Genomic DNA, 17,500 nt, shown 5'->3' on the forward strand with positions numbered 1-17,500 from the left:
TTCTCTGCCTCTGGTGGCTCGGAGCAGGTGGAGCTTCAGCGGGCCGTGCAGGAATGTTCCGAGTCCAACGGCGTGGGCCGCGGACAAGGCCGGGACGTCCATCGGCGCCTCCTGGATATCCTGACCCGCCTCCTTCAGGATGGGGGAGGGGCTTCAGGCGAAGGACGGCGCTGAACTCCCGAAGCAGGACGTCGCATGTTTCTCCATTCGCCCCATCAGTGAGGGCGTTGTCATGGTTACGGCGGATAAAAACGTTTCACGGTGGTCTCAGGATGGGATTGTGCCATCGCCGTCTGTCAACATGGCGGCCGAGCGACAAACTTCAAAGGCGTTCATCAAGCCTGCAAGACGAGCGTCAGGTCGCAGCTTTCTCAAGGGACTTCCTGTTCGGGGAATGTGTGCCCTTTCACCTCCAAACTCTTTCATGCTTTTTAAACAATCGAAAGGGAAATAAAATAGGCCCCCTGTGTTTGCAAGTGCGGGGTCAAAGGTCGTGCAGTCCTACCCTGTGCGCAGTCAGGCGATGATAACCCTGAAAGATCAAAGGTCAAAATAACTCGGTGTCACGTTACAGCCGCCTCGGGCTCTCTTCAACCTGGCCACAAACCCCTCGCTGATCCCTCACCGCCCAGAATCACAACGAGGGCCAAGAACCGGTGAGGGTGGGGACAGCTCGTTTCCACTGAGGGCCGCACACTGAAAAATCAATGTAAAGGGGGAGCATTTTGATATTATTCCTTTTCGAAACCAATACAATAATTTTTTTTTTTTCAACCTTTTGGACTCCCTCAAGTTTGAACCCAAGGAATCAGTTTACATTTTTTTTTAAATAAGTCACTTTTTTTAATGTTAATGCTTCTCGACCCACTTCAGGTTTATATATAAATATATACATTTTAATTATTTAAATATAATTATTTGTATAATATATATTTATACACGTTTTGTAATATATATATATATATAATAAACATTTAAATTATTATACTAAACATATTTACATATAATTATAAATTATGATAGTTATATTGTATAAATATGTCAGAACCCTTTTTTTAAAGGCCAACCCCCACAAATGATCAACATTTTTCCCCTCCCAAAAATGTTTAAAGTGGAATATTTGATGAGTAATTTGATTCTTAAATAGGTCATTAATTCATAACAACATTGATTTTACTTCATTATTATTCTTTGAACACTGACAGTTTAAAAAAAATCTTACTAAAATTCTTTGGAATCCAAAAAAGCCTCACTCAAAAGTTTTACAAATAAGTCAAATACAATATATATCTTTTTGTAACTTAAGTCTGGAGCTCAACTTCAGATCTGTGTGTCAATTATAAGTGTATAATATTTGTTCATGTTTTTTTTTTTTTTTATCTTTATTTGTTTTAATTTATGCCCTTTTTGTCAAAGAACACTGTTTTTCTACTGTACATGGCAAACACACAAAAATGCAATATTTCCCCAAAAAATATTTCAAAGTGAATAAGTGAAAAATTCATAACATTTATTATGATTCATTATTTTTTGGAGCAATAACAGCTTCAAAGAAAATAAACAGCCTGCATGGCAGCTTTGTGTTATTAGAGTCAACTTTGCAACTTATTCTCAATACTTTTCACCTGTTTTGCTCTTTTATTTCACTTTTTTTATATGTGTTTTTAATAGTATTTTTAGAATGTGGCGTGGTCTGTTAAAAAATAGCTGTGAGCCGCAAATGGCCCCCGGGGCCACACTTTTGAGTCTGCTTTAGAGGGTGAACAAGTTCAAAACACACAGTGTGCTGAATCGGCAAAAAGCAGAACCTCAAACTAATGCATCTTATGAAGGAAGTCAATATAATACACATAATGTTTGTGAATAGCATATTAACCAGAGGTTGTTGGTTGTGGCAGCTACTTTTTGTTTAAATGTGTTGATTATACGCACACACATGTAGACACACACACACACTTGGAGTCTTCAACAAGTCCACACTTGAACTGCGCAAACAGTCTTTTGTATTTTGCAACGCCATCTTGTGGCCAGACACCACAGTTACATGACATTGTCTTTTTTTTAAAAAGTGATCCAAAATTGTTCTTCTTCATATACACACACATTTACTTTATTTAAGATGCATTAATGGACTGCTTTAAATTAAAGCAACAAATACCAAGGATTTAATGTTGATGTTCCTTGGAGTGTGGGTAAAATGAACTGTGTAAAGTATGATTACAAATAGCAGAAAAACATCTCGTCGTTTGACTCTTTCGATTTATTTCATATCTTTCTTTAAATGAAAGTAGACAATTACAATACAATAATTTGTTGTGTCAACATAACCAAGGTGCACGAAGCTAAACGGCCTGAGGGGGGCAGTAAAACGCCATTGTATGGGTGAGGGCCGACATCCGGGCAACTGAGCTACATACGGGTTCTTCGAGCCATAGCAACGAGACTGGCGTTGAAAACAAACCGTTGCCATTACTCTTTAACCTGTCGACCTACGCTGGTTAAACCCGCCATTGTGCCTCCAAAATGCCGAAAAACTGTGTTGTTTTTGGTTGTGCTAACCACAACTGGAAACAGGGAAAACAGAGGTTGTATTTTGTTCTGCCAAAGCGTGATAAAAGCCCACAGAGACGAGACAAATGGCTCGCAGCTTTACACCGGGAAAACGAGGACGGTTCTCACTGGAGTCCCCCAAAGTCCCGGGTCGTGTGTTCGGATCACTTCGTTTCTGGTAAATATAAGGAACAAAAATCCACCTTCTTAACCACAACTTGGCTATACCGTCCGTGCTAATGTTGTACTTATTGAATTTTTACCTTATAACGTTCGACAGCTGAAGTTGTTGTTGTACAAAAATAACATGCGGTATATACTATATAGTCTATAGCCTAGCTAGCTATTTTCGAAAACCGGACAACGAGAGGATACCAAAGGCAGCGTTAAGATGGACACCACCGGGAAAACGTAAGCCAGGGCGGCCAAAGAACACCTGGCGAAGAACAGTTGTACTTAAACAATACATGTAGCCCTCAACTCTCTCAATATTTTATACACTAACATTTGATCTTGTTGTTGATAACTTCCGCGTCTCTTTCTTAGTAGCGCGCAGGCTAAGCTAACTAGCAAGCTAAGCTAAGCCTGAGAAGCTTTAAAGTTCACTGAGACGAGTCTGACGCAAATAATACATTTTCGTTTTTTTCACACGATATGCGAATAAGTAAAAATGCGTAAATGAAGGATTTAACGCCGACTTCCAAGCCACAACGCTCGTTAAATGCTTTTTCTGTCAATGCTGTGTTCGCTGTGAGCTGGTTTGTTTTCAACGAATTCCCGGTTGCTAGGGGATTGGTAGGCGGAAGTGACGTAGGTCCGCCCTCACCCATAGCTTCTTTTTAGTAAAGGGAAGAAGAAGCTAGCCATGTAAATAGGCTTTGCAGTCACGTGACTTTGTGTTATGCCGCCATCTTGCCGGTCAACTCGTTCCTACGTGTTCGTACAGATTCAGTTTGATTTCTGCGCTACATTTTCACCGATTTCATCCGAATTATGGCTGATTTGCTATCCAATGAAGTTGGGCATTTGGATGAAGAGTCCAAGAAACGTTACCGAGAGAAGTTGAACCTTGTTGGCACAACGGATCCGTACCTTTTACCGAGAAGCATGCTAAAATCACCTGAGCATTTTGCAACAGCCGACCTGCCTGATCTCTCATATCCAGACATTTATAATTACCTCGTCGATTCACCATCTCCGTACACTGGAAAGGACCTTAAGGCATACAAGAGTCTGGATGCCTACAAGTATTTTACAGCAGGTTTGGTGCATGATGGGCTGATATGGCAGATTCCAAACAAGAATGGATTTATTCTCATGACCAAGGTAAGGAAAAAGCACACACAGAAGAGCCTACTCTCTGTTTACAAATCCGCGTAGCAGTAACAGTGTGATTGTGAAAAAACTACTTAAGTGATTCTAATGAAAACTCACATTGTTAAGCTTTTTTTTTTATTACAAAAGGCCTCCTGTTCAAAAATGCTTTTAATTAAAAAACTGTTTCACAAACTTCATATTGAAATTTTCCAATTTTTCTCTATGCATTACATCATTTCAAAAAACTACTATAGACTTTGTGAAACAGTTTTTTAATTAAGCATTTTTGAACAGGAGGCTTTTTGTAATAAAAGATTAGCCTGAAAATGTATCGTATTCAGTTTAAGGATGTGACCAAACAATATTATAAAAAAAAATTATATCAAAAATTGCTTTGTAAAAAACTGTTTCCAGGAGCTTCATATTGAAATCTGAGAAATTAATTCCTACAATAAAACAACATTACATAATTTCCAACTATTCAGTATAGAGCAGGGGTCACCAACCTTTTTGAAACCAGGAGCTACTTCTTGGGTACTGATTAATGCGAAGGGCTACCAGTTTGATACACACTTAAATAAATTGCCAGAAATAGCCAATTTGCTCAATTTACCTTTAACTTTATGTTATTATTAATAATTAATGATATTTATCTTTGTGGAAACACTGATCATATTAATGATTTCTCACAATAGATATATATAGAAACAGATAAATATCAATATGCAACACTTTATTTTTATGTTTTCTCTAAGTGCGCATTTTTCAAATTGAACATTTTCAAATGATCACTTCTAAGACAGTCTTGTCAAATCACAAAATCCCATTTTAACGAGCTAGCCACTAACATTTTTTAACAAATCATGAATTACTTTGCACCATGTTTGTACAAATAATAACTAATGTAAAATACAAAAGTCAACACTCAAATTTTTAAATAAATCATGTCACACTTTGAACTGGACACCAAATCTGTTATCTGTTTATTTGTCAGTTAGTGAAGACCAAGTCTTTAAAATATTTTCTTGGACTTTCAAATTCTATTTGAGTTTTGTCTCTCTTAGAATTAAAAATGTCGAGCAAAGCGAGACCAGCTTGCTAGTGAATAAATACAATTTAAAAAATAGAGGCAGCTCACTTTTAAGTGCTGCTATTGGAGCTATTTTTAGAACAGGCCAGCGGGCTACTCATCTGGTCCTTACGGGCTACCTGGTGCCCGCGGGCACCGCGTTGGTGACCCCTGGTATAGAGCTTATGAAACAGTTTCTACAAAAATATTTTTTAGAATTCATGCTTGATAATTCCTTTTGGTTTCTTGCTCAAAATGAACCAGGTTTAAATTTTCAGGCTAATTTAATGAACGATTCATGAGAAAATTTACCAAATGCCAGGTAAAATATGCATAAATGGACAGTAAGAGGTCTAACCTTGTATATCCAAATTAGGGACTGATAATAATATAAGGTATGTCATATTATCTGTTTCAGGTAAAACACTCTCAACGGATGAATGATCCTCCCCTCAGACCTTGGGTAGCAATAGCGAAAGATGGTCAGATCCTGTGCTGCCACTGTACCTGCATGGCTGGATTGGGTGAAACATGTTCACATTCAGCAGCATCCCTGTTCGCCCTGGAGACATTAATACGTATGAAGACAGCCACTCCATGCACATCACTATCTTGTCAGTGGCTGAAACCATCAGCATCGCACATAGAATATGCTGAAGGATGCAATATCGATTTTGCCCGTCCAGCCCAGAAACGAAAGTCTGAAGTTTCAACTCCTGAGGAAAGTGCTGCGAGAAAACTGCTGAATGTTCCTCCACCAACTGAAGAGCAGAAAGTTGCCTTTTACAAGGCTTTGTCTGAATGCGGTGGAAGACCAGCAATTTTGAGCATTGTCCCTGACTATGCTGACAACTTTGTGCCAAGGGCAGTGAAGCGAGAGCTTCCTGTACCTCTCTCACAGCTGTACGATTCTGGCAATATAAAACTCAGCCCAGATGAACTTGCACTGAAATGCCGGTCAGAGCTGGAAAAGTTACATTCCATTACCAGAGAGCAGGTTTGTATTTTTTTCGCACCTAGTAATTAATATACATATCATAAATAATGTATTGTTCTCCAACCTGCTACAAATAATCTAATCATAGTGAAAACATTTTTATTAAAATGTTTTTCAGATATCTGCAGTTGAAGAAGAGTCCAAGGGCCAAGCAACATCAACAACTTGGTTTCAACAAAGAGCTGGGCGAATTACGGCCTCGAATTTTAAGGCAACGACCAGGACCAATGTCTCAAAGCCATCCAAGTCATTGATCGAGAGAATCTGCTATCCTGAACTGTGTAGATTTTCAACAGCCGCAACTAGGTGAGGAATTGGATTTGAACATTTAATTTGCATTGCAATATAATTAAATTAAATTTTAGTTTCAATTTGTATTTATTGTTTGTATTTTCAATTTGTATTTATTGTTTGTAGTTTCAATTTGTATTTATTGTTTGTATTTAAATCTACTCTTCTTTATGAACTTTCAGACTTCATAAAGAAGGTAAATTGTAAATGGTTATGGGCAGGCCCGGCCCTAACCAATCTGGCGCCCTAGGCAAAATTTTAGGTGGCGCCCCCCCACATCGGCAGTGAAGTGTATATACTCACAAGAAACCGAATAGCTTTGTCTTTGACCTCTTTTTTTACTTAAAGAAAGCAAATTAACAATCAGAATAGTTAACAAGATTTAAAAAATATGAATAAATAAATGAACACAAAAATAAAAAATGAATATATGAAATACAATATTTTTTACATACATAAACACAAAATAAAATGTGTCAAGAAGTTGCATAAAATAAATAAAAAATACAATATAAATAAGGCACTGCACAAAACAAGATATCAAACCAGTAGGACTTTAACAACTATATTACAAAAAAAGGGGATCCTACAGAGTTCTCTATTTGTGCTTTTTAATATTGCATTAACTAGAATGACTTACAAATTACTGTACACCAGGGAGTACTGTAATTACCTAACGTTACATTATTATTTTCCATAATAATTTATCCCCCCCCCCCACAATATTAACCCGACGTTAAAACAGAACTAGCTATTTATTGATTAGCAATTGCCGAATCATGTAACATTAGCTTAATGCTAAAAAGCCAGGTTACTATCACATTCTGTAACAGACAAATAATTTAATGTAGGCTAACGTTACCTACTAGCTACCTCTGTCTTTTTCTCGTTTCTCCTCTTCTTTTCTCTTTTTTCTTCCCTGGGCACCTGACAGTTTTGGCCGTTTTGACATCTTGTGTTGATTTTTTGATGTGGTGATGTCCAAAGAGTCATGATACGGGAAGGGAAGGGGCGCGGGGGGGGGGGGGGGGGGGGCGTAATGTTGTAACAAATAATATTTCTATTAAATAGGCTTTACTTTGCATTTTATTTAACGTGGGATTATTTTTTGTATTTAGAAATAATAGTACCAACTTTTTTTAATTGTATTTTTTTTTCTTTTTCTCTCCAACATTTGTGGCACTGGCGTGGCGCCCCCTGATGGACGGCGCCCTTAGCATTTGCCTATACGGCCTATGCCACGGGCCGGCCCTGGTTATGGGTGCTTAACAATCTTAAGTAAGGCAGTCAGTAATCTTAGTAGTTAGCTTTCAGATTGCATAAAAGAGGTAATTGTGTAATACATGGTTATGAGTGCTTTCTCTCGCTTATCTGTCTATCAACTGTCATCCCTTAAATGTTGCACTATTCTTTTTCTTCTTTCTGCCTATTGAAATGGTTTGTCAAATCGCTTTACTATGTTTGCTTATAACCAAAGTACCGCAATTTCCTGACTATAAGCCGCACCTGACTATAAGCCGCACCAGCTAAATTTAGGGGAAAATACAGATTGCTCCATATATAAGCCGCACCCGACTATAAGCCGCAGGGTTTTGATGTGTAATTACCGTAGTATATAGGGGTTCCTGCTACCACGGAGGGGATTGTCGGGACAGAGATGACTGTTTGGGAAGGCAAAGCGTCCCATTTATTAACAATAAATCTTTCAATCATTCAATCAAACTTTCACATCTTTGACATGGCGAACAGCATTCGTGCAGAGTACAAATAATACAACGGTGCAAAGTAATACAAAGTGCTCGCCTGTACGTTATCAAAATAACCAGTCTACCGGTATATGAAAAGTCAGTCTTTAATCATTGTGTCATTGTCTTCCTCCTGCGTACTAAAACCACCGAAATCCTCTTCGTCGGTGTCGGAGAAGAACAGGCCGTAAATAAGCCGCACCCTTGTATAAGCCGCAGGGACCAGAACGAGGGGAAAAAGTAGCGGCTTATAGTCCGGAAATTACGGTACTACCTTTCATATTTACGTTTATATTCATCATTTTATTTTTAGATGGAGTTGCGATCACGAGTCGGAGGCAAGGAAGCGGTACGAAATGATAATGACCCAGCGGCACACTGGCCTAAACGTTGACGAAACCGGATTCCACATGTCTGCCGACCGTCCATATTTTGGCGCATCACCGGATGGGCTACTCTCGTGTGACTGCTGTGGCAAAGGGTGCCTCGAAATTGAGTGTCCCTTCTGCATCAAAGATAAAGGAGTGGAAGAGGTTGCTGGTGAGTCCAAGGCGTTCTGTTTGGAGCAGAAATCGAACGGCAATTACGTGCTACGTGAAGACCACCAGTATTATTACCAAGTACAATCACAACTGTATTGTACTGGCAGGAAGTACTGTGACTTTGTCGTATGGAAGGAGAATCTACTCTTTATTCAGCGCATCATTCCTGATGATTCCTTCCTGGCAAACGAACTGGCCAGGATGGACAATTTCTATCTCCGTTGTATTATGCCAGAGCTATTAGCTAAAGTGTACACGGTAGAACAATCTGTTGCTACCACTGCATCCGCTTCGGAAGAGTTTGTTTGCTACTGCCGTAACCCTCCCACTGAGGATATGTTGGTTTGTAAATCCGAGAACTGCAGCATCATAGCATTCCACATGAAATGTCTTGGCATAAAACGAGTCCCACAACGATGGTTTTGCCCTAACTGTAAGAAGTTGGAAGTAATACAGAAAAAGTTGTTTCTGTAAGATTCTTTCCTGGTATTTATTACAGAAAAATATGGATGCAACATCATTACTCAAATGGTACAATGGTCGGATAAATTTGTAAGTGCGCAAGACACTTGTACAATTTTATCTACCGTAATTTCCGGACTATAAGCCGCACCTGACTATAAGCCGCACCAGCTAAATTTAGGGGAAAATAAAGATTGCTCCACATATAAGCCGCACCCGACTATAAGCCGAGGGTTTTGATGTGTAATTACTGTGGTATATAGGGGTTCCTGCTACCACGGAGGGGATTGTCGGGACAGAGATGACTGTTTGGGAACGCAAAGCGTCCCATTTATTAACTATAAATCTTTCAATCATTCAATCAAACGTTCACATCTTTGACATGGCGAACAGCATTCGTGCAGAGTACAAATAATACAACGGTGCAAAGTAATACAAAGTGCTCGCATGTACGTTATCAAAATAACCAGCCTACCGGTATATGAAAAGTCAGTCTTTAATCATTGTGTCATCGTCTTCCTCCTGCGTACTAAAACCACCGAAATCCTCTTCGTCTGTGTCGGAGAAGAACAGGCCGTAAATAAGCCGCACCCTTGTATAAGCCGCAGGGACCAGAACGAGGGGAAAAAGTAGCGGCTTATAGTCCGGAAATTACGGTAATGTTGTGAAACCACTGTCATCAGATGACAATAAAGAGATGGGTATGATATTTTCCATCATGGTATACTTTTGTCTTGCAAATCCAATAACTCTCTCTACATGGATACGGACAGCAACTAATCCTCTGGTGCCCTCAACATCTAGTGCAGTGGTCCCCAACCTTTTTGTAGCTGCGGACCGGTCAACGCTTGAAAATTTGTCCCACGGACCAGTGGGGGGGGGCTGTATTTAATTTATTTTTTATTTTTTATTTTTTTTTACATTAATAAATACAATCATGTGTGCTTACGGACTGTATCCCTGCAGACTGTATTGATCTATATTGATATGTAATGTATATATTGTGTTTTTTATGTTGATTACATTAAAAAAAAACATTTTTTATTTTTTTTTAATTTCTTGTGCGGCCCGGTACCAATCGGTCCGCGGTGGTTGGGGACCACTGATCTAGTGGATTAAGCTGTTTTTTACCTTTAGTAAAAGCGGGTATCTTCAGGTTGGCCTGGTGCAAACCAATGGAATCACCGACATCGAATCCCCTGTCAGCCAAGATCAGATCGCCTGGCAGTAGATGTGTCAGAAAATCGCTTTGTTCGACAACAAACTTGTCACTGGCACGACCACCCCAGCCCTTGGAGATAAACGATATGGTACCTTGTGGAGTAATGCCAATCAGATATTTCATTGTATTGTGAGACTTGTATTTTGAATAAGTTTGGGCCCTGCCTTTCAGATCACTCGGCCGCTCGATGAATATCTCGAAACAATCAATGATGCATGCACACTAGCTGAATTTAGAACGAAAGGACATTGGTAAACTCAGTCTAAGCTGCTCACGCTCAGGCCAAACCACTAGGGTTGGAACCAGTATACTATGCATGACATGGATGACATTTCTGAAACTCCTGGAAATACTAGCAGTGGAAACATCATATGTGTAAGCCAAGTACTGAAGGCACAGATTCAGCCTCAGTCTGAGTAATGTCACAAGAAATAAAAAAAAAAAAAAAAAAAAAAAAAAAAAAAAAAAAAAAAATAAATAAAAAGAAAAAAAAAAAAAAAAAAAAAAAAAATAAAAAAAAAACAAAAAAAAAAAAAAAAAAAAAAAAAAAAAAAAAAAAAAATAAAATAAAAAAAAAAAAAAAAGAAAAAAAATAAAAAGAAAAAAAAAAAAATAAAAAAAAAAAAAAAAAAAAAAAAAAGAAAAAAAAAAATAAAAAATTAAAAAAAAAAAAAAAAAAAAAAAAAAAATAAAAAAAAAAAAAAAAAAAAAAAAAAAAACAAAAAAAAAAAAAAAAAAAATTTGATCATTTTCACAAGGGACAGACTGGGAAATATATGCGGTCCTCTCCAAGGTTTCTCATAGTCATTCACCGACGTCCCACTGGGGTGAGTTTTTCCTAGCCCGTATGTGGGCTCTGTACCGAGGATGTCGTTGTGGCTTGTACAGCCCTTTGAGACACTTGTGATTTAGGGCTATATAAATAAACATTGATTGATTGATTGAAGTGCTGCTGCTGCTGCCAATGCCCTCTCGCGGTCTCTCTTACGCTGCTTGAGATTTTGTCTTCTCTCAAAGATCTTCATTGAACATTTGAGTTTTCGTTTGTGAGGTGACTGGGTATGCTCAAATATACTTGGCACATAGTCTGGGGGTAGTGGATCTTTGCTTTTTGCACCTGAAACAATTAAACAATCACATTATTCATATTGACTGCCATAAATAATTAAGCACGTTGTTGATGGGCATATACCCAGTTCAATTTGTTTTGTAATGGCATTTCTTAACTTGACATATTAAAAAACTGAATAGAGTGAAATCATTCAGATACCTGTCTGTTTAAGTTGCTACCGTTTTATTTATTTTTTCATGATGCCTCATCTGATTGGCTTGAAAACTTTACCAATAAAAATGTTAACCTTGTGCCAATGGCTTGAAAACTTTACCAAAGTAGATTTTACCTCGTGCCAAATGAAGTAACAAAAATCCTCTTGTTCAAAAATGCTTCATTAGAAAAAAATTGTTTCACAAGGTCCATCATAATTTCTTTTGAAATTTCCTAATGCATTCACTCATGAGAATTAATTGTTCAATTCCAATATGAAGCTCAACATTTACGTTGATAAAGTTTTCAAGCCAATCAGATGAGGCATCATGAAAAAATAAAAACGGTACCTATAGCATCACACAGGGACGGACTCGTTTTAATTAAAACTACAAATATCACTTTTCTGAGGATGGAGGGTAAAATGAACAATAAAGTATGGTTACAAATAGCAGTCGTGTGACTGTTTTGATTTATTTCATACATGCACACCTTTTAAATGGAAATAGTGAAGTACAATACAACTGCGTTCAACATCACGTAGGTGCAGTACGAAAAACAGCCCAAAGAGGGCAGTAAAATAGTATTGTTACCCAGCTAAAAGAAGAAGGAAGAAGCCATGTAAATTTGTGTTACACGTTTCCGGCGGAACTTAAATAAGGACGGACCGACATAACACAGCGGGAAGCTGAACAACTTTTATATATTTTTTTGGGGGGAAATACGAATTTAAATTAATTGTATAAACATTTTTATCGTCTTGGCTGGACATGAAGTTTCGTGGGAAGATTGTCGACGTGGCGTGCCTCAACCATTTCACTCGTGAGTAAACCTTCATATCAGCATGTCGAATAATGTATACACACAAAATTTGTGAATGCCGAAAAGTACCTATGTGACAAAAAATTAGATGTAGTGCAAAACATTTCAAAGCGGTTGATACCATTGCATAGACCTTGGAAAATTATTTTCATTGGTACTTGAACCATTGTGATGATAGGCGGCATATGCCACATATAAGGGAGCTACGAATTTTTGAAGTTCAAGAATAAATCGCTTTTTTGTCTTTAATTATCCATGTTATTTATATAAATATAAATATATATATATATATATATATATATATATATATATATATATATATATATATATATATATATATATATATATATGTATATACATACAGATATGTGTATATATATATACCTGTGTGTATATATTTATATATATATACCTGTGTATATATATATACACACACAGTATATATATGTATATATTTATATATATATAAATAAATATATACAGTATATATATATATATATATATATATATATATATATATATATATATATATATATATATATATTTGTGTATTCATTTATAATGTAATTTATTTATAAAACATTTGGCAGCCGACTGCATGTAAAGTTACTATATATACTGTGTGTGTGTGTGTGTGTGTGTGTGTGTGTGTGTGTGTGTGTGTGTGTGTGTACGTATATATGATAAATGGGTTATACTTGTATAGCGCTTTTCTACCTTCAAGGTACTCAAAGCGCTTTGACAGTATTTCCACATTCACACACTGATGGAGGGAGCTGCCATGCAAGGCGCTACCAGCACCCATCAGGAGCAAGGGTGAAGTGTCTTGCCCAAGGACACAACGGACGTGACTAGGATGGTAGAAGGTGGGGATTGAACCCCAGTAACCAGCAACCCTCCGATTGCTGGCACGGCCACTCTACCAACTTCGCCACGCCGTCCCCATTATATTATATTAGTATAATATAATGGGTATATAATTAATAATGAATATAATTGGCTGTTAAGAGAATGTGAAAGTTTGACTTGTACCTTATTTACTTCTGTGATGTGTATGAATAGTGTTTGGAGATTTTTTATTATATTTATAAAGTTCAGTGAGAAGGTTGTTACGTATGTGTGACCGTTTTGCGCCATGAGTGGGAAAGGTTGTGTGGTTTGGGTCATAATCATATAAGTAAATGCTGTGCTGTCTACCCTTCCAAGTAAAATTCATCTTCATTGACCTTATTTACTCACATTGTCCACAACAGGGGTAGGGAACCTATGGCTCTAGAACCAGATGTGGCTCTTGTGATGGCTGCATCTGGCTCTCAGATAAATCTTAGTGGACATTGCTTAACACGATAAGTAATGAATAATTCCGCTGGTAATCACAGTGTTAAAAATAATGTTCGAAATATAAAACATTCCCATGCATTTTAATCCATCCATCTGTTTTCTACCGCACCTGTTCAAGAAGTCGCATTAATGGTAAGAAGTATGTTATTTATTATTGGTTAGCTTCAGAATAACAATGTTATTCAAAAGAATAAGAGACTTATTATACTCTAAAAATGTTGGTCTTACTTAAAAATGCACGCATTTAGTTGTATTCAGTGTTTAAAAAATATGATATGGCTGTCACGGAAGTACATTTTAAAATATTTGGCTTTCTTGGCTCTCTCAGCCGAAAAGGTTCCAGGCCCCTGGTCCACAAGATAGCGACAAAGTTGCAGCAACTAAATTGGCAAATATTTATTATTAGGTTGTTGACAGCCCGCGGGCCAGATTCCTTTTTAAACGTATTAAATATTTTAGGGGTATAAGGACAGACTTGTACACAAACCAATACAACTATAAGTAAACATATTAAATCTCTGGTGTAGTTTTGTATGACCTTGAGATGTAAAATGTGGCATGTTGATTTCGAGGCACTACTGGAGAACTTGAACTATGTCATCAACCTCTTTGCTTTTCAATTATTTCAAAAAGAACCCTCGCCCCAGACACAGAAAATAATGACGCACATTGCAAACCGCCTTGATCTTAGCGGTCACAAGCTGCCTGTGCAATGGAGAAAGTATAGATGTCACGTAACTACATTTTGCTGCACCTAATATAATCTCCACCTGTACTGAAATGTGTAGTTTTTTCAAGTCTAGAGTTTGTGATAAAGTGCTGAGTAAAAGAGATTGCTCCACATGTAGGCGTGGTGAGCACCATCTCCAAGCTGACCAAGACTTGTGTCCTGCGTGTGACCGAGGACCACCTTTTCTTCGTCCTCAGTGGAAAAGTGGCAAACGGAGGCGTGGGCATGTGGTGTGAGCTCGCCCAGGTAGCCTCCTGTCAGCCATTTTGTTATTGACCTGTCTCAGCTTCTGACATGCGAGTCATCCTGCCCGCAGGCCAACTTCTTTGACGAATACCAGATGGAGGGTGTGTCTCCGGAGGACAACGAGATTTGTCTGGAAGTGACTCCAGAGAACGTGTCCCGCGCCCTGAAGACGGTCCAGAACGCCAAAAATGTCAAAGTCAAACTGACCAAGAAGCATTGCCCCTGTTTGACCATCGCTGCAGAGCTGGTGAGATTGGGGAAAAACATCTACAGTGTATCTGAAAAGTATGCACACCGCGTCATTTTTTCCAGTTCATGCCACAGCCTTATTCTTGAATGGAATACATTTTTTTGTCCTCAAAATTCTACAAACAATACCCTATAATGACAATGTGAAGATGTTTTTTTAGAGCTTTTTGCAAATGTATTAAAAATAAAAGAGTAAGAAATCACGTGGACATAAGAATTCAGACCCTTTGCTCAATACTGTGTTGATGCACCTTTTAAATACGATACCACAAGCTTGGCACTAAAGTTTTTGGGCAATTTGAATTCATTCCATTTTGGAATAAGGCTATAACGTAACAAAATGTGGAAAAAGGTGAAGCGCTGTGATACTTCCTAGATCCGGGGTGTCAAACTCATTTTGGATCGGGGGCCACATGGAGAAAAATCCACTCCAAGGTGGGCCGGACTGGTAAAATCACGGCACGATTACTTAAAAATAAAGACAACTTCAGATTGTTTTCTTTGTTTAGAAATAGAACAAGCACATTCTGAAAATTTACAAATCATAATGTTGTTGGGTTTTTTTTTTACACTTACCATATTTTCCGGACTATAAGGCGCACTTAAAATCATTTTTTTCTTCCTCAAAACTCGACAGTGCGCCTAATGTATGGAATAAGTTTGGTTGCGCTCACCCACCTCGAAGCTATTTTATTTGGTACATGATGTAATGGTAAGTGTGACCAGTAGATGGCAGTCAAACGTAAGAGATAAATGTAGCCTGCACTATGATGGGTCTCAAGTACACAACACCAACATTTTAAATGTTCCATTAAAAATATAGAACATTACACACAGCGCTCAAAAATCTATCAAAATGTTTTAGTACAACTTTTGTAAGCTATGAAGCCGCACCGCTCGATGGATTGTACTGTGCTTCAACATAGGAGTATTATTATGGTGTGTGTATAAGGTAAGACATATTATCTGGCGTTTTGTTTCAAAGTATTATGCAAAAGCAACTTCTCTTATCTTCTGGTACCTCCTGATCTGTATTTGGGATCTGCGTGAATCCTGAAAAATTGCACGCGTACGCCTTTGTAGTCCATGATGACACCGTCGTCGACAAGCTTCTTCTTATTCTCCCTCTTCTTGTTATGGGACATTCATCCTCCGCTGTTGCCATTTCTAATATAAAGTAGTGTAAAGTTCTTACTTATATCCATCAGTAAACTCGCCATTAAAGCGCTAAAACATAACGGTGTAGTGAGTTTACATTATTCACCCAAGGAACTTTAGTTATTAGAGAGTTCCAGTTGTAGCGGGGGTGTATATTGTAGCCCGGAAGAGTTAGGGATGCAAGGGGTTCTGGGTATTTGTTCTGTTGTGTTACGGTGCGGATGTTCTCCCGAAATGTGTTTGTCATTCTTGTTCGGTGTGTGTTCACAGTGTGGCGCAAATTTGTAACAGTGTTAAAGTTGTTTATACGGACACCCTCAGTGTGACCTGTATGGCTGTTGACCAAGTATGCCTTGCAGTCACTTACGTGAGTATGCAGAAGCCGCATACAACATGTGACTGGGCCGGTACGCTGTTCGTATGGTGAAAGAGCGGACCCGTCGACAGGTTGTAGAGGACGCTAAAGGCAGAGCCATCACGGCACGCCCTTGATATTGTTGTCCGGGTGAAAATCGGGAGAATGGTTGCCCCGGGAGATTTTTGGGAGATTCCCGGAAAAATCGGGAGGGTTGGCAAGTATGTTATGTAGTTTGCTCATTTTCCTGGACTGGTGCACTAACATCATGTGGTTAATTTTTTTTTACATATCTAGCGTCATCTACAAAGATACAAAGAATTGCTATTGTGACATCTAGTGGACACATTTAGAACAGCAGTTTATTTCATTCAAAAATGTTGGCAAATTTTTATACTGAGCAAACTCATCCTGCGGGCCGGATAAAACCTGTTCGCGGGCCGTACGTTTGACACCCCTGTCCTAGATAAAGTCTGTGACCTCATCAGTGATATCAAATCCTGTCCAGCCCACCATGTCCAGCACCAGCCGCGTGGTCACGCACGACATCCCGGTCGATGTCATACCACGGCGACTCTGGCACGAGTTCAAAGAACCCAGCATGCCCGACTTTGATGTGAGTGTCCACGTGTTTGGTCACGGTTCTTGTCTTGAAGACACCACCGCCAAGTCTTGTTTGCAATTAGGTGAGCGTCTACCTGCCGCCTCTGAAGACCATGAAGAACGTGGTGGACCGGATGAAGAACCTCTCCAACTTCCTGGTATGCTCACGTCACCCGGAGGAACATCCCGGCGGTTGTTGACAAGCGTGTGTGCGTCAGGTGGTGGAGGCCAACATGAGCGGCGAGATGAACCTGAAGATCGAGACCGACCTGGTGTCCGTCACTACTCACTTCAAAGACCTGGGAAACCCTCAGTGGGGTAAAGATGTTTGGTATTATTGCCCTGGATCTTTAGTTGCGACAACAATCTTTTTTGCCCCGCAGATGATGACGCCTCCCAAGATGGCGGCCCGTCTCGGAGGCGTGACCCGGACACCATGGCCCAGGCTCGCGTGGACATCAGGAAGCTGCAGCAGTTCCTCATCGGTCAGCAGGTCAACCCGAGCAAAGCCATGTGCAGTACGTACCTCCACAACGC

At 38.9% G+C, this 17,500-nt stretch overlaps 3 protein-coding genes across 7 annotated transcripts in view; all 3 read left to right on the forward strand.

Annotated features, from left to right (window-relative positions):
• Positions 1–770, forward strand: part of dipk1c (divergent protein kinase domain 1C) — a 32,736-nt gene extending 31,966 nt beyond the window's left edge. For all 5 annotated transcript variants that reach the window (XM_062020817.1, XM_062020818.1, XM_062020819.1 and 2 more), the window contains one exon: positions 28–770. In XM_062020817.1, the coding sequence (XP_061876801.1) occupies positions 28–174 (147 nt within the window). In that variant the 3' untranslated portion in view covers positions 175–770. The remainder of the gene's footprint in view (positions 1–27) is intronic.
• A 1,724-nt stretch (positions 771–2,494) lies between these two features.
• Positions 2,495–9,824, forward strand: LOC133630385 (uncharacterized). Its single transcript, XM_062021958.1, has 5 exons — positions 2,495–2,728; positions 3,716–3,876; positions 5,355–5,933; positions 6,052–6,239; positions 8,283–9,824. Exons 1-5 carry the CDS (start codon positions 2,524–2,526, stop codon positions 8,983–8,985), a joined length of 1,836 nt encoding a protein of 611 aa, XP_061877942.1. The 5' UTR covers positions 2,495–2,523; the 3' UTR covers positions 8,986–9,824.
• A 2,255-nt stretch (positions 9,825–12,079) lies between these two features.
• The window catches only part of hus1 (HUS1 checkpoint clamp component), a 5,881-nt gene continuing 460 nt past the window's right edge, over positions 12,080–17,500 (forward strand). The window contains exons 1-7 of the mRNA XM_062021959.1: positions 12,080–12,281; positions 14,471–14,598; positions 14,669–14,845; positions 16,869–16,976; positions 17,047–17,121; positions 17,182–17,281; positions 17,347–17,481. Coding sequence (XP_061877943.1) covers positions 12,230–12,281; positions 14,471–14,598; positions 14,669–14,845; positions 16,869–16,976; positions 17,047–17,121; positions 17,182–17,281; positions 17,347–17,481 — 775 coding nt within the window. The 5' untranslated portion in view covers positions 12,080–12,229. The remainder of the gene's footprint in view (positions 12,282–14,470; positions 14,599–14,668; positions 14,846–16,868; positions 16,977–17,046; positions 17,122–17,181; positions 17,282–17,346; positions 17,482–17,500) is intronic.

The sequence above is a fragment of the Entelurus aequoreus genome, linkage group LG15 (genome assembly GCF_033978785.1).
Source record: "Entelurus aequoreus isolate RoL-2023_Sb linkage group LG15, RoL_Eaeq_v1.1, whole genome shotgun sequence".
Classification (NCBI taxonomy): domain Eukaryota; kingdom Metazoa; phylum Chordata; class Actinopteri; order Syngnathiformes; family Syngnathidae; genus Entelurus; species Entelurus aequoreus.

What these genes read in the sequence shown, in the direction of transcription:
- LOC133630385 (XM_062021958.1), top strand. Translation starts at nt 2,524, where the DNA reads ATGCCGAAAAACTGTGTTGTTTTTGGTTGTGCTAACCACAACTGGAAA. An exon ending in GATTTATTCTCATGACCAAG is followed by an intron (nt 3,877 to 5,354) that starts GTAAGGAAAAAG and finishes TATCTGTTTCAG; the next exon opens with GTAAAACACTCTCAACGGAT. An exon ending in ATTCCATTACCAGAGAGCAG is followed by an intron (nt 5,934 to 6,051) that starts GTTTGTATTTTT and finishes AATGTTTTTCAG; the next exon opens with ATATCTGCAGTTGAAGAAGA.